The sequence below is a fragment of the Mus pahari genome, chromosome 7 (genome assembly GCF_900095145.1).
Source record: "Mus pahari chromosome 7, PAHARI_EIJ_v1.1, whole genome shotgun sequence".
In the NCBI taxonomy this organism is placed as follows: Eukaryota; Metazoa; Chordata; class Mammalia; order Rodentia; family Muridae; genus Mus; species Mus pahari.
Window position 1 is genome coordinate 71608046 of NC_034596.1, and position 25120 is coordinate 71633165.

General features: G+C 45.5%; 1 protein-coding gene across 1 annotated transcript in view; it reads left to right on the forward strand.

Moving 5' to 3' along the window:
- Positions 1–25120, forward strand: part of Mthfd1 (methylenetetrahydrofolate dehydrogenase, cyclohydrolase and formyltetrahydrofolate synthetase 1) — a 65150-nt gene that overhangs the window by 21139 nt on the left and 18891 nt on the right. Inside the window, exons 3-17 of the mRNA XM_021202701.2 lie at positions 2745–2804; positions 3485–3538; positions 3708–3844; positions 3962–4062; positions 6245–6381; positions 7287–7398; positions 11990–12117; positions 12483–12580; positions 12752–12925; positions 13898–14034; positions 16285–16331; positions 17102–17209; positions 17345–17419; positions 21450–21552; positions 24633–24709. Of these exons, the coding sequence (XP_021058360.1) occupies positions 2745–2804; positions 3485–3538; positions 3708–3844; positions 3962–4062; positions 6245–6381; positions 7287–7398; positions 11990–12117; positions 12483–12580; positions 12752–12925; positions 13898–14034; positions 16285–16331; positions 17102–17209; positions 17345–17419; positions 21450–21552; positions 24633–24709 (1548 nt within the window). The remainder of the gene's footprint in view (positions 1–2744; positions 2805–3484; positions 3539–3707; positions 3845–3961; positions 4063–6244; positions 6382–7286; positions 7399–11989; positions 12118–12482; positions 12581–12751; positions 12926–13897; positions 14035–16284; positions 16332–17101; positions 17210–17344; positions 17420–21449; positions 21553–24632; positions 24710–25120) is intronic.

Genomic DNA, 25120 nt, shown 5'->3' on the forward strand with positions numbered 1-25120 from the left:
AATAAATAAAAATTAAAAAAAAAAAAGATAAAAGCTATCCCAACAATAAGTGATGCTCAAACATCTTAGGGGCTTGCCCAAAGCCAGTCAGAAGGGATGAGTTTGGCACCCCAACCATGCCCTGGGTACAAAACCTGCTTGCTTCTTTTTTTGTCACCATATAAATCAACTCTTCTTAAGGAAATAATAGTTTATTCTGATCCAATTACAAATAGCCATGATACGTCAGAAAATGTGGATTCAAAGGATCTGAAAGGAACTATGGAAAGGTTACATGAATTTATAGTCACCAAGAAGAAAGTTATCTGTCCATGTTTGCAAATATATAGATAGGGCTGTCACGTTTGTGGGCTACACCAATGTACTTAGATCCTATCTTTGTTCTCAGTTCTAGGGTTAATGGAGGCTAGCCATGTCAAGCTTACTTCTAGAGTTTTATCTAAAGGGTATGAGGAAGTCAGATACAAGGTGGATAGCAAGTGGAGCCCATAAAGATAGCCAGAGGTCATTTTGGCTCTTACTGACAATAGTCTCTTCACATTCAGAATGTTCTATTTAGCCAGGTCGGCAGTCCGCAGGATCTCAAGCTCATTACATCAGTGTGCTCTTAAAGGATGTCAGTGCAGCCAGGGTGGTGCAGGATCTCAAGCTCATTACATCAGTGTGCTCTTAAAGGATGTCAGTGCAGCCAGGGTGGCGCTGCCAGGGCAGTGGTGCACAGCTGTGAATTAAGTCCAGACTGGAAAACCAAACTGCAGGGCATTCATGATCTGGTCCAAGTATATACTTGTTAGATTTTCTGCCTGCCTGCCTGCCTGCCTGCCTGCCTGCCTGCCTGCCTGCCTTCTTTCCTCCCTCCCTCCCTCCCTCCCTCCCTCCCTTCTTTTCTTCCTTCCTTATTTCTGTTCTTTTTCCTTTCTTCTTTTCCTCTCAGACTTACTTCAATTTCTGCTATAAAAATATGTGTGGTAGCCATAGCAGAAGTCTGGGTCCTCTAAAGGAGCTCTGGTGTGAGTTCTCACAGGTGGTCAGTGAATTCCTCGAGGAGACTTGGTTAACACAGTCTCTTTCCAGAATTTGTTGTTGGTTGGTTGGTTGGTGGCTTTTTTTGAGACAAGGTCTCATGGAGCAGATGCTGGCACTGAACCTGCTGGGCAGCCAAGACTGCCTTGAAATCTGCACCCACCTCAAAAATGCAGGGATTACAACTGCGTGCCCAATGGTGAGGTGGTGCCTGCTTGTGACGCAAGTGTTCAAGAGGCAGTGGCAGGCAGATGTTTGTGAGTTCAAGGCCAACCTGGTCTACATAGCAAGTTCTTGGCCAGCCAAGACCGTACCTTGAGACCCTGTGTGGAAGAGAAAAGAATAATCAAACTGTAATATACACTCTGTCTGGCTGTTATAAAAAGTGTTTGCACAGGCCCTGAACCAGGGTTTATAGTCCCAGCATGTGGGAGGCAGCAGCAGGAGGATCGTAAAAGATTCTAGCCCATTTTGGGCTACATGAGACCCAGGTTGATCTCAAACTCCTATCAGTCTCCTTCCTGCCTCAGCCTTCTAAGTGCTAGGATTACACATCAGGCTCATTTTTGTCTTGTTGGGTCTTTCTGATGGTTTGAGGCCCCACCCCATTGCCGGAAGGGATTACCACTCCAGACGAAATGCTTAAGTAACATTCTTGATAAATCATTGGGATTAAGATGTGTTCTGGGGAGCCAGTCTACCACCCACCCACTTGACTGCCAGTCAAGAATCTAATGTTCTTTAAACATTCTTGCATCTAGTCTATCATCGATTGCATAACTAGCTCCCTTAGCACTGGGGATGTACTGCAGGCTCAGCATGCAGGAGGCAGGACCGGAAAAACAAAGCTTAATCTCCAAGACTCAGGTTCCTCCTGGGCCCTATCCTGAGGATGGGATGCTTTGCCTTCTACAGAACGGAGAGAAGCAAAACTTACTGCAAAGAGATCTTGACCTAAACATGGGGAGATATTTGTGAAATACATTTTTACAGATAATGCAATGAAGAATTGCAAGCACAGTCACCATGAAGAATGTGTGCGGTATGATGGGGTCAGGGTCTCAAAGGGTACAAAGGCTCCCACACTGACATCTGTCAGGTGGGCACTGGTTTGCCCCTCCTGTGGTGTCTGTCCTGTATAAGCTAGCCCAGCATCCCGTCTTACTAGTTTCACTACAGTCTGGCTGACCGTGAGCATTTTTCCATTGTCCTTGGATGGTCCATGCCTTTGGGAACTTCTGCCTCTCTAGTGTCTTTTTGACTGATGATAATTTCTCAGTTCCGATTACTCATCTCTTGCTCCTCCCACATTCCTGGCAACCTGTAGCACTCTCACCTTGTTTACAGTGCAGGCACAGGACAGTAGCACCTGCATGCCCTTTTTGTTGTAACCAGCGTTATCCTTGTCAGGCTGGCCATTGTCTGGTGGGCTTAAGCGACTATGTCAGCCACCTGAGGAGCTTGAGATTACAGGTTCACGCTACTGCCTCCAGCTCACGCTCTTCCTTTTGGCGTTGTCAGAGGATCGCGTGAACGGAGCTGGAGGGTAAAGAGTGAAGCCACTTATATCCACCCCAGCCTTCCCTTTCCCCACCCTCCTTTGTCTTCCATAAAAGTTCTCCACTCAAACGCTCGTTTTTATCCAAACTAAAATTGCAAAAGTTTTTCTGTACACTTTGCCTTTCCCTAACTGTCTGATTTGCATGTATTTATTATTCCAGGTTGGCGACAGAGATGATTCCAATCTTTATATAAATGTGAAGCTGAAGGCTGCTGAAGAGGTAAAGCCAAGAACAGCAATGCTGGCATCCTTCCTCACTACCTCCCCAGGTCCTGTTGGTGACCCCTGTGCCCTGTGTGGCCCTCCCCACAAAACTAATTTAACTATTGGGTAAGGCAGAATCAGGTGACCTAGCCAGCTGGTTTCCCCCCTGTGTGCTTCTCATTGATGATTTTCTTCCCTGAGAGCCAGGTGAGAGGCTGTGGAATGGTGTTGAATGTGATGGTGACAAAAGGACCGGTTCTCCTCCACACACAGGGCAAAATGACACCCAATACTCCATTGCCTCACAGTCCTGCAGAGAGGCAGGCTGTCTTAGTTAGGGTTTTGCTGTGAACAGACACCATGACCAAGGCAACTCTTATAGGAACAACATATAACTGGGGCTGGCTTACACAGTCCATTATCATCAAGGTGGTAGCATGGTAGCATCCTAATAGGCATGGTGCAGGAGGAACTGAGAGTTCTACATCTTCATCTGAAGGCTGCTAGCAGAATACTGACTTCCAGGCAGCTAGGATGAGGGTCTTAAAGCCCACACCCACAGTGACACAAGTATTCCAACAAGGCCACACCTTCTAATAGTGCCACTCCCTGGGTCGAGCACACACAAACCATCACACCAGGCCCAGGTCTCAGGTTCTCATCCCATTTCCCTGTTTCTTGTGTTTATTTCTGCAGATTGGGATCAAAGCCACTCACATTAAATTACCAAGAACATCCACAGAGTCCGAGGTGAGCGCGTGGATGCACGTGGCGAGGTGTCCCCCTGCCTGCTTGCTTTGGTGGGACTTCAGGGGCTGAGGCACACTTTGCAGACAGAAGATATTTCTTTACAGCCTTCCCTTCCCCCTTTCAATGTCTGTGATTAATTAGTACAAATCAACTGTGGCACTACTTTTAGGTGTTAAAATACGTCATCTCCCTGAATGAGGATGCCTCTGTGCACGGATTCATAGTGCAGCTGCCTTTAGATTCAGAGAATTCCATTAACACCGAGGCAGTCATCAATGCCATTGCGCCCGAGAAGGATGTGGATGGGTGAGTGGTATGCTACCCGTTGGCTTTAGTTAGAGCATGATTCTATTCTGGAAGCCTAGCATGTTTGTTTCTAGAGGACAGAGGCTCCACTCCTGCCTCCTAATTTGACTGTTTTAGGTTGACGAGCATCAGTGCTGGGAAGCTCGCCAGAGGTGATCTAAATGACTGCTTCATCCCATGCACACCCAAAGGATGCTTGGAACTCATCAAAGAGGCAGGTAAGAGTGAGGGGAACCAGCAGGGAAATCGTGAGGACTCGCCTCGGCCTGCCAAACGCTGGGATTGCAGGTGTTTTCACAAGTACGCTGGCTCTGTGCCGATTTCCTTAGCTGTTAGCTAAACTTAACTGCAGCATGTATACTCCACTGGGCTGGAGAGAAAAATGCAGCATTTTCTTGAGCTTCTTTGTAAATCAGGACCACTACGACTCATTTCCTCTGTATTGCCACGTATTGAGAAAGCTCTTTCTTAGGGAGCTTAGCCTTCCTGTTGGCTTCAAGAGAACTTGCCTCAAAACCAAGGATTCATTCCCCCTGCACTGAAAGCAAAACGAAGCAAACAAACAAAAGACCAGAGAGGGTTTTTTTCCTAAGGGATAGCAGAATCAAGATTTGAACCCAGGGTTATGTGTATTCAAAGCAATTTATTTTGTGGGTAGGGTGGGGTGGGATGGGATGGGACTCCTAAATGGCAATGAGAATTCTGACAGTACAAAGTGAGCAAAGTTGTGGGTTCCTGTCCCTGGAACCAGCCCCAAGTCAACTGTGGTTCCAACACTAGACAGATGGCTGGACCACAGATGAACATTCACCCCACGTTACTTCAGTACATAGCCAGTACCTTTGTATTTTAGTTTCCTTATGAATACTTTTAGCAGAGTTTATTTTTTGCACAGAAATGAATCCTGTTAGAAAGAAGTAGGTCAGAAGTTTCAAGTGAGGCATTTGGCCAGTGTCAGTAATGAAAGTTGTCTGTGGTTGGCCAGCAAAGGCCAAGCCGGAAGCCTTGGCCCAGCTGTGATAGTTCAGAACTACAATTTATATTCTTCAGTGTGTTTAGCCAACATTTATTACAGCTTTATAGAAAAGAGTCCCATGAGCTATTACACCTGTGACTTTGTGGTGTCCCACAAGCTACTGCTGCCTTAAGGTAGCATCAAATCTTTGCTGAGTCTTAATTAGTAAAGTGTCATTGATCTATTAATTGGTTGATTTGCAGTGCTGAGAATGAAAGCCAGGGGCTCCAGCATGCTAGTCAGTTGTTCTGTAGTTGACCCATGCATTCAACCCAGCAATGGACTTGTCAATTGGTTCAAACTACAAGGACTTCAATTCTAGTATAGCCATGGTATTAGCATTCTCTAAGTGCTGGTCTTCTGATGAAGTTGGTTCTTTTTCAAAGTGTGGTTTAAATCACAAGCAAGGGTTCATAGCTTTTCAGCCTTGCCAGGGTAGAGTGGCCGGGCAGAGTATTTCGCAGTACTCTGCTGCTTTCTGTCTGGGCAGCCCATTTCAGGCCCCTCCCTCCCAGTAACCCTGTGCAGCTTTCTCCCTGTTCTCTTCTCATGCTAGACAGATAGTCATAGCTGTATCTCACAGGCCAGGGGGTGAGGGAGAGACTTATCACCCCTGTGGGATGCAGGTTTCAGTTCTAGAAAGCACATTAAGGCCTGCCTGTGCTCTAGAGAGGATGGGCAGGATAATCCAGGCCATCTAGTGTCTCAAAAGAAGCACAAGCCTTGGGTAGTTCCGTGGAAGAGCCCAGGCCTAGCGTGTGTGAGTGAGGCCTTGAGTTTGGGCTTCAGCCCTGGGGTGAGGTGGGGGGATGTTGACAAAGTGCCAGGAGTACAGGTGCTGAGTCAACGAAAGGCTTTCCAGTAGCTTGCAGTTCCTGCTATCACTCCCCCAGAGATAACCCCGTGGTTCAGGCCCTAAGCCAGACAGAACTTTGGATGAGAAACTGAATGAATAAACTCACTGAATTTGGGGAGTCTTACTGATACTAATCTAATTCCCTCCTTTGCTCTAACCCTGTTCCATATGCCGTAGTTTTCATGACTATTTTGTCCGTGTAGTTTAATCTGATAGCTACTTCCATATGCTGTTAGCTATGTGTTGAGGTTTCTTTTTTTGAGTGTAGGATTTCTTCCCACTCCCTCATGACTCAATGAACAGATCTTGGCCTAAGCGGAACCCCAAACCCTACTGCAGGAAGGACAGTGGACAAGTCCCAGTCTGACGCTGGAACAGAGGCTGTGGTCAGCACAGGAGCGTTCTCAGGAAGATTTCTGTCTGAGGCAGACGATCTGCTTCTGTGCACTTTTGCTGTTTTCTATCCCGGTGGTGTGTGAAGGGGGGCAGCCGCTTCTCCACCTCTAATGTGTGCTGGCCTCTCTTCCAGGGGTGCAGATTGCTGGAAGGCATGCGGTGGTGGTTGGTCGCAGTAAGATAGTTGGTGCACCCATGCATGACCTCCTTCTGTGGAACAATGCCACGGTGACCACCTGCCACTCCAAGACTGCCAATCTGGACAAAGAGGTAGGCGGTCCAGGGTAGCGCAGACGTCTAGCCTGTGTGCGTGTATGGGAACATTATCTTTCTAACCCTAGTAACTGCTGTGCTTCATGTCTCATTTTCCAAGAGGAAGGAACAAATTCAAATCACAAGCTTGCCAACATTTATCTAGATCTTTCTGACATTCTGACCATATACTTTCTATACCAGCATGCCCCGTGACAGACAGGTTTTAGTAGTGGAATTATGCCATGTACAGATCTCCTGGGCATGCTGTTGGCCTTGGATGGAGGTACTCCAGACGAGGTTGAACAGTGGGCATCTCTCGCTGTCCTTTGTTTTATTATTGTTAGGCGGGGTTGAACTCCTTAGAGTAGGCAGAATTTTACCACTGAGCTACATTCTTAGCTTCAGCAGCTTATTCCTGATCCTTACATTGGATTCCTGAGTCCAAAATGTTGCATGGCTGTGTCCCTGTGGGCAGAGAACATGATAGAGGCCTGGTACCCCCTCTTTAATATTCTGAACTGTCCTGTGATGATGGTGGGAGCAATTGCCTTCCGTAAATGAGGGATCCATCACCAGGAATGTTGTCCTAAGTCTGGCTCCAAATCTGTGCTCGCTCCAGCCCCCACTGGTTCTCATTGCCTTTCCTGTTAGGGAAAATACCTAGGGAAAGGGGCTTCTGGCATGTGTAGGATAGAGTACGGCATGGGATTGGGCCAGCAGAAACTCTGTGGTTTGCATTTGAGGGCTTACCCAGTGTCCCTGAAAGTGATGCTGATAACTAAAAATCTTATATCACAGCTCATGATTTTCCTGTGTGTGTGTGTGTGTGTGTGTGTGTGTGTGTGTGTGTGTATCTGTGTGTGTCTGTGTATGTATGTGTGTTGATTAATTTCTGAAGTCTGGATCCCTCCCCTCCCTAGGTAAATAAAGGAGACATTCTGGTGGTTGCCACGGGCCAGCCTGAGATGGTGAAGGGGGAGTGGATCAAGCCTGGGGCTGTGGTCATAGACTGTGGGATCAATTATGTTCCAGGTGAGTGGTGCCAGACAGAGAACCAACCGCAGCTCATTTTATGTCAAGTACCAGGCCTCAGTGAGCCTGGCTTTGAGGAGGTTGTCTGTGTGCTGTCCTGCCTGGGGTCAGAGGAGTGGCTCCCCACTGCTCTGCTAATCCTCAGTTGACTTAGTCCAGAGAGAGTGGGAGAGGGGACAGCTGTATCATAGCTTATTTGTTTGCTTGCTTGTTATCTCTTCCGGTAGCCATAACTGTCCTCTGCCAGCTTCCTGAGTGCGGGACTGCAGGTGTGCAGGACCTCTCGTGGCTTCTGTTCTGCCCCTGTGTACCCGTCGCCCTGCATTCTAAGGAAGGCCCTGAGGGACTTTATGATAAACTACAGTAGACTTTCCTTGTCTGTGCTCCTGCTTTCCCTGGTTTCAGTTATTCAAGGTCAACTGTGGTCCAAAAGTATTAAATGGAGAACTCCTAAGACATTAATGAGGTTGTTTCTTTGTTTTTGAGTCACGGTCTCATTCTATAGTTCTTGCTGGCTTGGAACTCATTATATAGACCAGGTTGGCCCTGATCTCCCTGAGATCTGCCTGCCTCTGCCTCTGCCTCCAGGGTGCTAAGATTAAAGGTGTGCACCAACACACCTGGACGGTTAATGAATTTTAAATTGTTTGCCATCCAGAGTGGCTTGAAGACGTCTTGTGCTATTCTTCACTGTCCCACTTCTTCCTGCTTGGGACTGGAGCCACTTTTGTCACCTGTGTACATTCTAACTACTCTACTTTGTCTGTTAGTTGCTTGGTAATCTTCTCTTATCAGATGTAAACTTAGGTCATTAAATTGGTGACAAGTGCTTTTATCCACTGAGCCATCTCCCATGCATCTTCTATCTATGTGACAGGTTGTTCTCTCAAAAGAAATGTCCAAAAAAAAAAAAAAGATGTCCAAGAACGGTTAGTATAGGAATATCCACATGCATATATATAATATATATAATATAGTAACTATATATAACCATATATAGCTATATATAATATATACTTGTGTGTGTATATATATATATATATATATATATATATATATATATATATATATATATATATATATATGCTTTTTTTATTGCATGTAGGAACAGTAGCTACTTATTCACTGAGCAGTATAGCAGGCCTTGGGCTCTGTGCCTGAGTATGGCCTAGTTGTGGGCTCAATTTATTTATTTATTTATTTGTTCATCCATTCATCCATTCATTCATTCATTCATTTTGTGGTTGTGGGAATCAGACCCAGAGCCTTGTGCATGATACACAAGTGCTCTCCCCTTGAACCATAGCAGGAATCACCACTCTATGTATTTGCACTTCAGATGGCTTCTTCAGTTCCTCTCCTCCATGTTAGTTCTTCCTAAATCATATCTGATTTTCCTTTCATCCAGAGATGATCTTTGTCTTCTGAAAACCCTTCTTCCCCTCACTCCAGTCGCACAGAACTCTGCATTTCGGGTGTGTCTTGTGCTCTTCTGGCTCTGAGCACTGCTCTGGGAGCTCCTTCCTCTGGTCTCTGTGCTGCCTGATCTAGCATCCTGCCTCCTGACGCCAGCACTCAGATCTGTGGAGTTGTTGAGGCGGTTACAGCAAGGATCATTATTTTTTTTTCTCCCTTCCCATCTGAAGTTTAAAATGCAGACACTGAACTGCCAGGAGCATTCGTCACTGTCAAGTTCTCACCGTTTCTAACCTCCCTCCCACTCTGCCTCGCTTTTAAGACAGTAGCTCATAATTGATCACTCATTTGCTGAGTGTAATTATCTACTGGGTGCGGAAGAAGTTGCTCTCCTGCATCTTCCCACTGTGAATACTTGCAATGTGACATCTAAACTCAGTCTGCTTACATCCCCACATCGCTGGATCATAAACTACTACTGTGGGCATTTTAAAAAGAGAAACAGATATAAGAGAAAAACGTGGTCTGGGGGTGCAGCCCAGTGGAAGAGTTGTTGCTAAGCAATGCTACACCCTGGATTCCATCCTTATTACTTCAGGGAAAGGGAGAGGTTTGTTTGTTTGTTTGTTTGAGATTTTAAAAAAAGCCAAACTGGGTAAGAATCTAGAATTCTGTAGTTATGCCTGAAACTTTGGCATTAACATCAATTTCTTATGTAGATAATTAAAACAGTATAGGTGGTCATTAATGTTTCCACTGGTCCTATGCATATGATCACATAAATATAAGTAAGGCCGAAATGTGTAGTTCCCTGGGAATGGTGGTATCATCGTTACAGGCCAAAGTGTTCTCAAGACCCACGGACTGATCTTTGAATATCTTCATTTGATGAAGCAATCTCGTCCACCCCTTAGGCCACTTCTTGGTTCATATTTCTTAAATTGTTTTGGAATTGAGTATCAGTGGTAGAAGAGCTTAGCAAACACGAGACTCTGAGTTTTATCTTATTAAAAATTGAGCCTGGTAGTAATGCCACACGCCTTTAGTCCCAGCACTCAGGAGGCAGAGGCAGAAGGGTCTCTGTGAGTTTGAGGCTGGCCTGGTCTACAGAGTGAGTTCCAGGACAGCCAGGGCTACACAGAGAAACCCTGTCTTGAAAAGACAAAAAATAATAGATATAGATAAATAGATAAGAATTGTTCCTTTTTTATCCTTGTGTGACTCACACAATGATCACCTTATAGATTAAGAATGAATGAGTGCATACATTTTTCCAGTTTTTACATTTTGATTTGCAGTGTTGGGGAGTCAAACTCAGGACTTTGTACATTCTGGGCAAACACTCTGCCACTGAGCCATGTCTCCAGTCACCTCAAAAGAATATTTTTCAGGAATCAAGTGGATCAAGAAAAAATATTGGCTGGAGCTGGTGACTGACTTTCCTGTTTGACTAGTAAGGATACTTTGAGAAGTGCCGGTGCTTTATTTAAAAAGAGGCAGATTCCTCACCTCACCGTCTGCACTCACAATCTAAGAGTTTCTGTACTTCCTCTATAGTTGGTAGCCTCCAAACTGAGTTTCAGAGCCAGACTCAAGCCAAACTTGAGTTTTATGTTTGGAAAATTCCATTGACAGAGAAAGCGTAGAGCTAGGAACGGCTAACCGTGCTGTTACGTGGCCACTTTCCTACCGACCACACAGTAGTGCTGAGGCTCTTGTCCCTTCTTCAGCAGGGAATTAAGTCAACCCCCATAGTGTTTGGTCAGTGTGTACTGTGCATGTGCAGAAGTCAGGCTAACTTTTTGGAATGGGTTCTTTCCTACCTCTGCCTTGTTGAGATAGTTTCATTTCCACCATCCCGTATCCCCCACTAGTTTTCTGGTGATTTTTCCTGTCCATCCCTCAGCCTGGGAATGTTGGGATTACAGGTGCATCCAGCTCCTAACGTGGGGCTCCCACCCAGGTTGGGGTGCTTCTGTGGCTCAGCTTTCGCTCTTTGAACCATCCTTTCTCCCTCCTCCTGCATTCCGAAAAGGCTTTAGGAAGGACTAGAATCTTTCTTGCCATGGTGTGCCACTTTAGCCTTTCAGTGACCTAAAATGTGAATGGGTGTGTGTTAGGCCTTTTCGTTTTTGGACCACAAGTCAGTGCCCAAGCCTCAAAGGGTGGAGGACAGTAATAGTGAACGGGCTCATCCTAGAGACGGAAGCTTCTTGGTTTGGGGTTGTTTTATTTTTTATTTTTTTGGCTACATCAGAAAACTTCCTCTCCTAGCATAGCAACATGCTTGAAGAGAACTGGAAATGTGCCTAAGATTCTACCAGATCCTCCCTGGGAACTTTAGTGCTTCGAGGTCTAGGCCTGTCCCTCAGCGTCTCCCGGAAGTACACCAGAGCAAGGTGTAGGATGTTCTCTGTGAGTGGCGGGGCATCTCTGAGTTTGTTCCCTTGAATAGCTATTCTTCGCTGGAGAGATTTGTACTTCTGGTCCTTTTAAGGGAAGTGTAATTATATTTTTTGCCTTGAGCAAGCATTTAAGGAACTGCTCAGTATTTGGAATGGGATGTTGAATTGTTCCTCTGGCTCCTGCCTGGAGCTCTGTAACTGCCGACAGTTGCTGTAGAAACGTATCTGGCAGTTGTGACATAGTTGGAGCTTTGTGTACCTAAAAAAAAAAAAAATTCCTTTGTAGGCCTTGACAAATTAACATTTTAAAAGGGCGTGCATTTTAAGAATAAGAAGCGTATTTTATTTATCACCAGAGGGACTATAAAAGGGTTCTCTGGAATCTGAAAAGCCCCCCTTTTAAAAGTATTTATTCTTAAATTATTTTAATTTTCAGTTCTTGCCACTTACACACCTCCTGAGGTTTTTCAGATAATGTAATTTTCTCCCTAGACGATGGGGAAGACCTGCCATCTATCTAGCACTAGGGATTGGAATAGATCCAGGGCCCGTCTCGTGTTGAACCAGTGCTCTACCACAGAACTGCACCCCGGGCATGTCCAGTAGCTTTAATTAGACACTCAAGCCTCATGGGACTAATATCCTCTGCGGACGAGGAGCCAAGCTCATAAAAGCTGGAGATGACTATGTCACTGTGCTGCTGAGACTCTATGATTACATCACTGTGCCTCTGAGACTCTACTTTGATTTCTCCCCCTTTTCTGAACCAGATGATACAAAACCAAATGGAAGGAAAGTCGTGGGTGACGTGGCATACGATGAGGCCAAGGAGAGGGCGAGCTTTATCACGCCTGTCCCTGGTGGCGTGGGGCCCATGACTGTGGCAATGCTGATGCAGGTATGGCACAGGAAGTTCTGGATTATTCTAGAGACTTTTGTACCCAAAGACACCACTAAGACCCACTCAGAAATTAGGCTCCGATAGTTGTCTGTTGAAGGAAAGAGGAGGGAGAGAACAAGCAATGGCATCCCTCACGTTGCTAGAGGAGGCAGCGCCCTTAAACAAGCTGGCTGGCTGTACACCTGCTGGAGTAGGTGAGACAGACCCCGGAGCTTGGCACCTCCTCTCTCCCTTCTAGCTGAGGTGTTTACAAGGGGGGGTTGCGGATGGATTCAGTTGGTCTGAACTGTGGTGACCTGGGGCTCAGACCTGATGTGTGGAGTTAAACTATTCGATTCCTCCATTCCTCTCCCTTTGCCCAGAGCACAGTAGAGAGCGCACAGCGCTTCCTGCAGAAATTTAAGCCAGGGAAGTGGACAATTCAATATAACAAGCTGAACCTCCAGACACCTGTCCCAAGGTAGGAGTGAAATGTTCTTGGTTAGAACGTTGTGGCTGGTTAACTGCTGGGTACCACAGGTCCATGTGTGCTTCTGACGGCATCGTTGATTGGGGGGAGGAGCCTGTTGCTAGTGTGGGGTTAATTAAATGCAGTGACTAAAGAGTGACGCCCATCCTTGTGTTTTTAAAGTGATATTGCTATATCACGATCTTGCAAACCAAAGCTCATCGGTAACCTGGCCCGAGAAATCGGGCTGCTCTCAGAAGAGGTGGAATTGTACGGGGAAACGAAGGCCAAAGTCTTGCTGTCGGCACTAGATCGCCTGAAGCATCAGCCAGATGGGAAATATGTCGTGGTGACTGGGTATGTGCGTTCTGCGACTCAGCTGTCCCTTGTCACCAGTGAGGCATTTGCGCACAGTGTGGAAGAGCTTAGTCTCTTTGTTGTTGTTTTAAGGTTTTATTTTTGTTTTAAATTATGTGCAGGAGAACATGTGTAAGTGTGGGTGCCCACAGACTCCTGAAGAGGTGATTGGTTCCAGGGGATCTGGTGGCCTCATGTGGCTTCTGAGGGCACCAGGCATGTGTGTGTGTGTGTGTNTGTGTGTGTGTGTGTGCGCGGTACACGTACATGCATGCAGGTAAAACACTTGTATACATAAAATAAAAACAAATAAATACATCTTTTTTTTTTAAGTGGGGAACGGGGCTGGAGAGATGGCTTGGTGATTAAGAGTCTAGGCTGCTTTTCCCTGAGGACCAGGGTTTGAATCCCAGTACCCACAGCTGTCTGTAACTCCAGCCCTGAGGAGTCTGATGCCCTCTTCTGGCCTCCTCAGGCACTGCATGTTGTGGACATGTAGGACAAAAAAAAAAAATGTCAATTTTTTTGGAAAAGAACTTAAAATCATGGAACATCGGGGTCAAATGTCAGTTATATTTCTTGTGGTGAGTAGAGCTAACCTTCTTTACGGTTTTATTTATTATTATTTATTACTGTGTACGTAAATGATGTCTGCATGCAGGGATGCAAGAGTGGAGCTGGTTCTTGCATGTGACCTCTGTATGAGTTCTGGATGAGACTCAGGGGAAGGCTGTGAGAGCATGTAAGATTCCCCTGGGGCTAACCCACAGATGGCCGTGAGCTTAGGTGGCTTGCTTGTTAGGTACATGGATGCTGGGACTCAAACTCAGTTCTCTTGAAGAACAGCAAGTGCCCTTGACTGTTGAGCCATCTTGCCAGCCCCTGGTTCTTATCATTTAGATTAGATTATTATTAGACTGTGCAGTGACTCTGGTGACATTAATTCTATTGTCTCTTGCTCTCTTCTTGAAGAATTACTCCAACACCGCTGGGAGAAGGGAAAAGTACTACCACGATCGGGCTGGTGCAGGCCCTCGGTGCCCACCTGCATCAGAATGTTTTTGCGTGTGTGCGACAGCCTTCGCAGGGCCCCACCTTTGGGATAAAAGGTACTGTGGCCAGAGGCACCTGCCTCCCCTGCCTTTCTCAGACTGATTCTTTACCCAGCAGGGGGCGGGCGGGGGGGGGGCTTTGGCTGGTTTAGAGAGCTGAAATGTTTGCTTCAGACATTTGTATTGTGGTGCATTTGAGGAAGGCTTTCGTCTATCTATTACCCAAGGTCTACCGTTTTGACATATGCAGAGATTCTCGGGAAGTGTAGAATGGAGTTCAAAGGGGTTTCATTTGACCCCGGTATCTACTCCACTGTCTTAGTAACAGCAAAAGAAATCCTAGCTGCTGGCCCAGGCTTACACTGAAATGATCCAGCCCCGCCGATGCCTCCCTGTCTCATTTAGTGAATGCCTTCTGCTAGGTACTGTGCTAAGCACTATGTGTTTTTGTCATTCTCTCCACCATGAGATGTCATCACCATTTATGATGGCATCAGTGGGACTTTACTGGGGATTTGGTTAAGGCTCCACCACACAGTTAGTTAGGTAGTTAGGTAGTTAGGTAGGTAGGTAGTTAGCTGTGGGTGAGTGAGTGAGTGACTTAGTTCACACCACAGCCTATGCACGGAGGTCAGAGCACCACCTCCTAAGTTTATTCTCTCTTTCCACCATATGTATCCTAGAGACTTAACTCGGCTTGTCAGGCGTGGCAGTGTGTCTTTACCCCACTAACTCTCTGACCAGCCCCTAGTGCAGTGGTTCTCAAACCGTGGGACACCCCCCCTAGGGTCACATATCAGATATTTACGTTATGATTCATAAGTTGCAAAATTACAGTTTTGAAGTAGCAGCTAAAAGAATTTTATGTCTGTGGGTCACTGCAACAAGAAGGACTGTATGAAAGGGTCCCAGCACTGGGAAAGTTACAAACCACAGTGACTCTTGCCTCACGCCCATTTCAGCCTCTGCACACCACACTTGAGTTGGTGAGGACACTGGATCGCTGTATTTAACCTCCTCATTTGAGCCACTATGCTTCTGTAGTGATGCTCTTTGTTTCCTTTATGTTATTTATTGACATTGTGTATTTATTTTGCACATATTGGTTGAGATTAAACTAAGGCTGGGCACACATGCTGGGCACACATGGCCCCTGAGCTACACACGCAGACATGCTTTGCTGTTGTCTTAGCTTCCACTGCACATCTCCAGTGTGCACGGTGCTGTGCCACATAATGGCACCTTACACACATGTGCATTGTGCACCCCAGATCCCCGCGCCCTCCCTTTCTCCTCCCCCTCCCATTGCTCCTCTCTGTTTTCTTAGACAGCGTTGCTTCTACTTTCAAAACATACTCTTTTAATTGAAACTGTTTTTATTAATTATAATATGTTCTTAGAGGCGGCTTTTTCATTTGCTAGCTGACAAGGTATCATGTTCTGCTTGTTGCAGTAATTAATGCTCTCAGCAGGTACACTTCTTCGCTCCTGCCAGCTCTGACTTGCTCTGGCTGTTAGCTTCCTTTTGGCTTTGAGACGAGGTCTTCCCAGGTATTTCAGGCTGCCCTGGAACACACTGTGTAGCCCAGGTTGACCTGTTTGCCGTCTTCCTACCTCCTGAGTGCTGGAATGATGTGTATGTGCCGCTGTGCCCCGCCTTTGAGCTTGTAATAACCCCCCCCTTTTGACTCCAGGAGCCTTGTCCCTTATTCTGATTCAAGAACCCAGTGTTCTCTTTCCTCGTATTGAATTTTCCTCCTTGCATTGTCTTCCTCACAAAAATGAAACCTGTTCTTTCATGCTGATGTTACAGCATCCTGGACATCTTGACCAGCCTCTTGTTGGCCACATGGGCCACAGCACCCTTGAGGCTAAGGCTGTTTTCTGGTAGCTATCTTCTGTTCTGGAAGAGTTGGTGTCTCTGTTCGGTGTGCGCCTTCGAGACTCCTTTTCTGGAAGCTAAAGTAGCTTTGCGAGTAGGAAGTTACATGGGCTTGCCTTTATGTAGCTGTCATCTGGGTTTCTAACATGTTAGGAATCACGGGGAACCTGCTTCTAAAGATAATGAGTAGGTATGTATGTGTGTGTGCATGGTTCTGTCATTTGCACTCCGATTTCAATTGAGAGCCTATTCAGCGTGATCAAGGAAAGGAAATTAGAAAACACCTGCTCACATCTGTCCAAGTGATAGAGAGAGTAAACAAACAATTTGCTTAGTAGATATGAAAAATGGGTTTGTTGGTCTTTGGATTCCAATTCACAGAGAAGCAAGTTAACCTGGGTTCCCGCTGTTGCTCTGACCTCTAGGTGGCGCTGCAGGAGGCGGCTATTCCCAGGTCATTCCTATGGAAGAGGTAAAGCAGCCCAGGGTTTGACTGAACCCTACCCTGTGTGATAGATTTTCTTTTCCAGAGACGAAATTTAAGGGGGGGGGGGAGGAGAGAGACAGAGACAGAGAGAGAGAGAGAGAGAGAGAGAGAGAGAGAGAGAGAGAGAGAGAGAATGAGGATGATTAGTGGGCACTCCACTTGTTCCACTTGTTCCTTGGCAGGAGCAATATATTAAACAAACAAAAATCTTTATTTGTAGACTTGAGTGTAGACTTGAGACAACAGCTTGGACTCAGGCTCAGCCTTTCAATGGGGAAAGTCATTTTGATCAAGCAAACACATGCATGCTACATGGTCTCCAGAAGCATCAGGGGCTGGGGGATTCAGGAGCAGTGTGGGGGCCCAGAGGGGAACAACTGTCTATGCTCCTGGACTGTGCAGCCTCTGACCTTGGCGGGAGGTGGGGGGGGGTGAGTGGGGGCATGCTCTGTTCCCTGCACATATATGGAAAACTGCTAATTCCTTCGCTGGGAGTTGTTTCCAGGGCCAAATAGCTGGACTTTGGTTTTTCTTCAGTATTCACTGTGTAATTCAGGCTGGCCTTGAACTGACGGCAGGCCTCCTTCAGCCTCCTGAGAGCGTCAAGCATTTGCTTGGCATATAGAAGCCCACTCGTGAGCCTGTCCAAGAGCAGCACTTCAGCCAGCACCCACTGGTGTTAGTGTGGAGACTGTGTTGGTGGGAGGCTGCAGGCGGGAAAGGCGGAGTCTGCTATGGCTTCTGCTCTTTTGTAGTTTAACCTCCACCTCACTGGTGACATCCACGCCATCACTGCTGCTAACAACCTCGTGGCTGCTGCCATCGATGCTCGGATATTTCATGAGCTGACCCAGACAGACAAGGTAGAATGCAGAGGGCGTGTGCGGGGAGGTGCAGGGGGAGTACCTGAATTAGTATTGGTCCCTTGTGAGTGCTGATGCAGGTGCCATGACAGTAGGACCCCCTCATCTAAAGCTCTTTTCTGCTCTTTCTTTAAGGCTCTCTTTAATCGTCTGGTACCTTCAGTAAATGGAGTAAGAAAGTTCTCTGACATCCAGGTCCGCAGGCTACGGGTAAGCTTTTGCCTACGATAGATGATACCGTAAGACACTTAATTAAAGAGAACAAGGATTGAAGGCAGGGGTTCCCCTCCTTTCTTTATAAATCATAGTGATTGATCATACAGTAAATAGAACTGACAATCCGTCCTCAGCTAAGAAGAGAGAGGGTGGAGCTTTTTAATGTGAAGATTGAGGACAGCATTGTGGAGATGTGCAGTTTCTGGACTTTGAAGCTGTGTTCTCTCTAGCCCTGGGATCTTGAGGACATGTTCTTTGTGGGCCACCTCTTGGTTCAGTCTTCTATGAAACGAGCTTAATAATGCTTGCCCTACATAGATAAAGGACTCTCAGAGTATTAGTGTGTGTGTGTGTGTGTGTGTGTGTGTGTATGTATATATATATATATATATATATATATATATATATATCCATGTAAAAATATTTATGTGTATTAAATGTAGGCACGTGTGGGTCACAGTACTATGTAGAGGTTAGAGGGCAACTTTTGAGAGTCAGTCCTTAATTTCTGATTTGTTGTGGCAGGGTCTCTCTGGTTTCTGCTGCTATGTAGAACATCATCCTCTAGTCCCTTTCCATCTTGGTGTAGGAGTACCGGGTTATAGATGTGCACACCACATCTGGCTTTACCTAGGTTTGAGAAATTGAACTCAAGTCATTGGAGTTTTCGAACTTGTTAGTGAATTTGCATTCTGAATAATCTACCCAAACCTACATAGGCAGCAAGCACATATTTTTACCACATACCCTAATAATTCCTGTCTTTGATTTTTTTTACATGAAAAATGAAAATTGGCATTCACACAAAAACCCATGCATACATGTTTTAATGACTCTATTAATAATCTCCCCAAAGTGAGAAAAGTCTTCAGTGTTCTTCAATGGATGAATGGTTAAACAAATTGCCATGCATCTGTGCAATAAAAAGAAATGAGCTGCTGAAAGGCACAGCAACTTGGTTGATTCTCAGAGGCATTACGTCTGTCTACTCAAAGAAGCCAGTGTCAAAAAAAAGGTCACGGACTGTGCTTCCGTTTCTGTGGTATCTTCAGGGAGACAGGACATCAGAGTAGTCTAGACCAAAAGTCGTGGGTCAAGCGATGGTGTAAGTATAAAGGGATAGCACAGGGATATTCATGTGTAATTCTGTTGGAGTAAGGAAATAGTTTATATGTGCTTATATATGCACATAGTAAGCACTCACTGAATGGTGTGTGCTGCTTATCAACAGTTCTGTTCAGTTATTTTTAATTCTTTGCAACTTATCTTTTCCTGTGGTATTCAGGAGAACACCCAGGCTCTCGTGCTTACTAAGCTCCTACTGAACTACATCCCCAAACCCTGACGTGTTGTGAGATTTTTGTTTTGTTTTGTTTTGATATTTATTTAATATGCGTGTGTGTGTGTGTGTGTGTGTGTGTACACGTGTGGGTGAGCCTTATGTCCTTGGAGGCCAGAAAAGAGTATCTGGTCCTCTGGAACTGAAGTTACAGACATTTGTGAGCTGCCATATGGATGCTGGGACCTGAACCTGGGTCCTCTACAAGAACAGTAAGAGTTTTTAGATAGATGGCTAAGCCTAGAGGTTGTTTCCTGTCCCACTTGGTATGTCTGCCTCTGACACTGAGCTCCAGAGACTTCCCTTAACCCAGCCAAAACCAGCCCCAACCAAGAATCATCACAATGCATTTCTGGATTCACTAAATATATTGAAATGAAAAGGAGTATGCACAGCTTTAAAAACCAGACTGAGAAACCGAGAAAACCCAATTGAAGCCATCCAAGCCATCTATCCTGCCCTGAGCAACTCTGATTGATTGATGGAGCTTCCTTTACCCAGTTACGTTGTTTACATGTTGCTCTACTTACAATTCTGTTGATAATTTTTGTATCTGGGTTTTTGTTTGTGGTTTTTGTTGCCCACTGAGAATACATTAGCTAGCTTTCAAGCAGTTTGATATTCCTTAGCTTGTCTTTTTACGCCTCCCCTGAAACCTGTGCTTTGGGTACATCAAGTGTTACTCTATCATGACAAAGCCATAGTCTGAGGTCTGCTGGGGCACCATGGGAGGAGCAGATGACCCGGTACTGTACCTTTTATAAAGGGGCCTCTTCTTGTCAGTAGGGAGAAGGGACACAGTTCACTCAAGGAAATTAGATCAAGAGATGTTTCTGGGTGCTGCAGTTCCCTTTACAGGGATCAAACTAGAGCCCAGGTTCCTATGCCTCTCTCCCAGGTACTCTTCCTGTGCATTTACTGCTTCCGTGGTGGGGGCGGTAGGGGTGGGGGGTGAGGGTGTCTGTGTGTTAGAGATGGAGTCTCACTGTATAGCCCTGACAGTTCTGCAACTCTCTATGTAGACCAGGCTGACCTCAAAGTCACAGAGAGCCACCTGTCTCTGCCTCCTCATCCTGGAACTGAAAGTGTGTGCCACCATGCCCAGGACAGAGAGCTTTCATAGTCTGCCCAGAGGGCTCAGTCAGAAGTGGGTGACTGCCTTCGTTACTCTTTCTTCTTGTTGCTATGATTAAAAAAAAAAAAAAAAATCCAGATGAAAGCAATTGAAGAGAAAAGGCTCGATTTTGGCTCACTGTAGGGAATCGCAGCCCATCATGGTGGAGAAGTCCCAGCTGGAGCATAAGGCAGCTGGTCACATTGTATCCTCAGTGGAGCAGCAGAGAGAGAATGTGTGCTCAGCTCACTTTCTCATTTTGTACAATGCAGTCACAATTCAAAGCCTATCACCTCCAGTGGGTGTGTGGTCTTCTCACCTTCGTAAAAGTAATCATAATGAATTCCCCGTGGGCATGCCCAGGGACCTATCTTCCAGGTGGTTCTAGACCTTACCAAATTGATAGTTGAGATTGACCTTCACCTCCAACAGCAGGTTGTTAGCAGAGCAACTGAGCTGTTTGTGGGTTTCTTTGAAGAGCATCAAGTTCTAGGCTCATGGTCTCATGCAGTGGTGGAGCACACCTGTAATCCCAGCTCTCCGAAGGCAGAGGCAGGCAGATCTCTGAGTGGAAGGCCAGCCTGGTCTACAGAATGAGTTCCAGGATAGCCAGGGCTACCCAGAGAAACCCTGTCTCTGGGGCTGTTGACTCATGTCTGCTGAAGATGAGAAGGAGACTGTTCGATAAGCATTTTCCATTTTGAGAAGTGACCCTTACAGGCACTAAATAAAATTTAAAAGTACCTAACTTCTGTAAGGAGAAAAATAAAACCCTTTTTTGTGTCTTTTTAGAACAGTAAGAAGCCAGGGAAAGTACTGAGCCATAGAAAAGCGTGTAAAAGAGTTTAAATTGATTTTTTTTTCATTGATTGCTGCTCAATTTTGCCTTTCCTAAAATTTGACTTCAATTGGGTTTCTCAGTCTGGTTTTTAAGGCTGTGCATATTCTTTTTCACTTCAGTTTAGTGAATCCAGAAATGCATTGTGGTGATTCTTGGTTGGGGCTGTTTTTGGCTGGGTTGAGGGAAGTCTATGGGGCTCAGACAGAGGCAGACATACCAAGTGGGAATAGGAAACAACCTCCAGGCTTAGCCAGGGGATCAGGTCACAGTTTTCCCTTCTGTATTTAAGATGCTGCCATTCCACAGGCTGGATTCAATCATAGTCCTTATTTCCCTATCTCAAAGATAAAGGTCAATTTAAAAAAAAGTATGCTTCTCTGTTTTGTCTTTTTTTGGGCGTGGGGGGGGGATTATATTAGTTTACAGTTCAAAGTACAGTCCATATTAGTGGGAAAGTTGAAGCAGAAGGGGCTTGAAGCAACTGGTAGCTGTCACATCTATAATCAGGAAACAGAGGAATGGATGGATGAATGGATGGATGAATACTCTTGTTTTAGTTTTGGGTTTGGTTTGGTTTGGTTTGGTTGAGACAGGGTCTGGCTGTATAGCCCTGGCCATCTTGAAATACTCTGTGTAGACCAGACTGCCTCAAAGTCAGAGTTCCGCCTTCCTCTTCCTCCTGAGTGCTGGCTCTTGTCTTATTTTATGTTTTAATTTCCTTTCTTTTCAGAGGCTAGGCATTGAGAAGACTGACCCCACCACACTGACAGATGACGAGATAAACAGATTTGCAAGACTGGATATTGATCCAGAAACCATAACATGGCAGAGAGGTATATACCCAGCCAGCCCAGGCTGCGCCTCCCCCACCCCCCACCCCCCCCACCCCCCGTACTTTGGTAACCCCACATCTCTCCCTTCTCCAGGAGGCTCCTGGGTCCAAAATGGTCATATCCTTTGCTTTGCCTGTCAGCCTTAGCTGCAATGTAGATGTCCCTTTTGTGAGGTTGGTTGGATATCTATTCAGTGTTGATTGAAATGAGGATTTCAGGGAAGTTCATGCATAAACCAAAAATAACATTTCTTAAGTTTCAATTTTATGCAGAAAGTTTGGGTGTCATGAAGTGGGAAAATGATGTCTAATCACTTGAATTGTGTGCGTTTTATTCTGAGAACACTCTGGCACTGGTGACTTGGTTTTTCATGGATCTATCCTACTAATCATTCTTCCTTTTATTAACTCCTCCTGTTACACACTTGCCAGCCTTCAGCCTTTAGACGTTTGCCTGGCTTCAGGGCCATATGTTGTTTATCTCTGTACAATTAGCATAGCTTTGGATTTTATTTTCCTTCCACTCCTTTGTATCACAGCAGAGAGGGAATTTCCATCAAACCATGCAGAATGCTCCAGAAGGCCGACTTACCAACTTTTTTCTTGTCTTTATTGGCACAGCGACTGTTAATGTCCAGTTTGTTTGGAGTTTTTGGTGTTTGTTTTGATCATGTAGCCCAGGCTGGTTTGGGGTTCTCTATGTAGACGAGGCTGACTTCCTGCTTCCACCTCCCAGATGCTGAATTACAGCTGTGGACCACCAATATACCATTCTTTTTTTTTTAATTTTTTTTTAGATTTTTATTTTTTTTTATGTGTATGAGTAAGTTCATCTATGTTTATTTAACATGTGTATGTAATGTCTACAGAAACTAGAAGAGGGCATCAGATAACCTGGAACTGGAATTAGACAGTTGTGAGTTGCCATGTGGGTGCTGGGAATTGAACCTGGGTCCTCTGGAAGAGCAGCCAGTGCTGTTAACCATTGAGCCACCTCTCTAGGCCCCATTTTAATTTATATATATATGTGTGTGTGTGTATATATATATATATATATATATATATATATATATATATATATTGGGTGTTTTCATGCATACATATATGAGCATCATATCCAAGCCTGGTGCCCAAGGAGACTGGGCGAGCATGAGATTCCTGCAACTGGAGTTACTCTGAATGGTTGTGAGCTGCCATGTGGCTGCTAGAAACTGAACCCTGGTCTTCTGCAAGAGCAATAAGTGCTCTCAACCAAGGAGCCATCTCTCCAGACCCCGCTGCAGTATTTTTAGAAGAAGGAAGCTCACCATCTGTTCTGAGAATTTAATACATTAATTTAATCATTTCCTTTAGCGTGTGTGTGTGTGTGTGTGTGTGTGTGTGTGTGTGTGTGTTTGGAGTTCACGTGTAGAGTGCGTCTTACTGTGTAGCCTACACTGACCTTGAACTCCTCAACCTTGCATGAAGTACCACCTCTGGCTGCTATTCCTTTCCTGATGTTTATTGGTTTGCTACAAAAGAAACTATAAGGGAAGAGCCGGTTGGAAACTTAAGCTCTGTGCATCATCTTCCCTGACTGTCAGCTAACTTGAAAAGTCACTGTTTTACACAACTAAATAGATAACAAGCAACGGTGTAATGATGTTTTTCTAGGTCTTCAACTTCACCTCTATTCCTCAGTGCAGTGGGGGGTCAGTTTCTCTAGATAGAGCTGAAAGTCCCATCCCTCCAGTCTCCCGTCGTTGCTGGTGACCGTGCCCCTCCTGAGGTGCTTCCCCTCCTTAACATTCCAAGGGCTCTGGGAGCCTGGTTCTGTGAACCCACGGCAAAGATGAGATTCTATACATAGGGAAAGAAAAAGTAGGAGTCCACTAAACAGTGAGGGTATCGAGCCCTGGGGAGCGAGGTTTGGGTCGGCTGGTGGTTGGCCTGTCCAGGTTACCTGAGGTTATATAGTGGGTATGTAGTCTGTCATCACCAGAGAATGTGCTAAGGAGAGGCCAGGCCTGAGAGCTAGAGTGCTTCGCAGGCATCCGCACTTGGTCTGAGTTGATGGCTCTTGTGTGGGGTGTATGGTCAGCGAGTCGCCCACAAAACAATCTACACCTCAGCTTTTTCATAAACTGGGTCACTCTGTGTTTCACTGCTAATATAGAGTGTGCTTTGAAGTGGAGTCCAGATTTCATAATTGTTTGAATTCTTTAGAAGGAACGAAGCTTATCCACTCCGCATTCCTTTCGCTTTAAGTGCCATCTCTCTACATTTCTGGTGTCTCTTACACTGTATTCTAGCTTTGTAGACCATTTTGAAATCAAGTATTAAACTATTGTTAGACTAGATTTGTTGTTTTAAAACTCTGTTGCTAAAGTGGATGTGGTAATGCACACCTTCAATCTCAACAATCAGGAGGTTAGAGACAGGGGGAATCTCTGTAAATTTGAGGCCAGTATGGTCTACATAGTAAGTTTGTTCCAGGACTGCCAGAGCTTCATAATAGAGATATCTTGTCTCTGAAAGAACAACAATAACAACAACAACAACAACACACACACACACTCATGTGCATGCACACACACTAAACTCTGTTCCTCCCTTTAGCTTTATGGACCCTACGTCTCTGGAATTATTTGTTTATTTTTGAGACAGGGTCATGCTCCCTAGCCTAGGAAAGCCATAAATGTGTTATTGTCCTGTCTCAGTTCTCAGAGTACTGGTGTTCCAGGTGTGTGCTATCTACCCTAGTATCCCTCCCTCCCTCCCTCCCTCCCTCCCTCCCTCCCTAGACTGCCTTACCACTGAACTATATCCCCATTCCTTTTTTTTTTTTAAATTTTTAAAATTTATTATTTGTTTATGATATGTGAGTACACTGTTGCTGCCTTTAGACACTCCAGAAGAGGGCATCAAATTTCATCACAAATGGTTGTGAACCACCATGTGGTTGCTGGGATTTGAACTCAGGACCTTCAGAAGAGCAGTCGGTGCTCTTAACCACTGAGCCATCTCACCAGCCCCCCCCCCCATTCCTTTATTCATGTACCTTTTCTTAAGCACTCTTCATGCCCTCCCTTTCCGCCGTAGTGTTGGACACCAACGATAGATTCCTGAGGAAGATCACAATTGGACAGTCTCCAACAGAGAAAGGCCACACACGCACGGTAACTGTTCGTCTCCAGTAATTGCTCCATGGGAACTAGCTCTCGCTGCCTCCATCCTCCTCCATCGCCTCCCCTACGACCACACCGGCAGGTGTTTTTCTGCCTTCTCCCTTTTAAAATGGAAGTGAGTAGGTGTGGCACGGAGCACTCCTGACAGCTTGTGCAATAAATCCATGTGTCACCTGTGTGGTTTTCCCCAGCATTCTTTCCTGGAGGTGGAGAACCCCGAGTGAATATTCTTGCATATAAATTAATTAAAATTGTTTCTCTTCTGTGGCCATTTGACTGTATATAGCCTCGGTGTAAGAATACCTGTTTTACCTGTTTTTCCCCTTCGTGTTAGGGAAACTAACCAATATTCCAAGCTGCTTTCACAGGGATGAAATGACAGCTCACTGGCCATGCTACAGC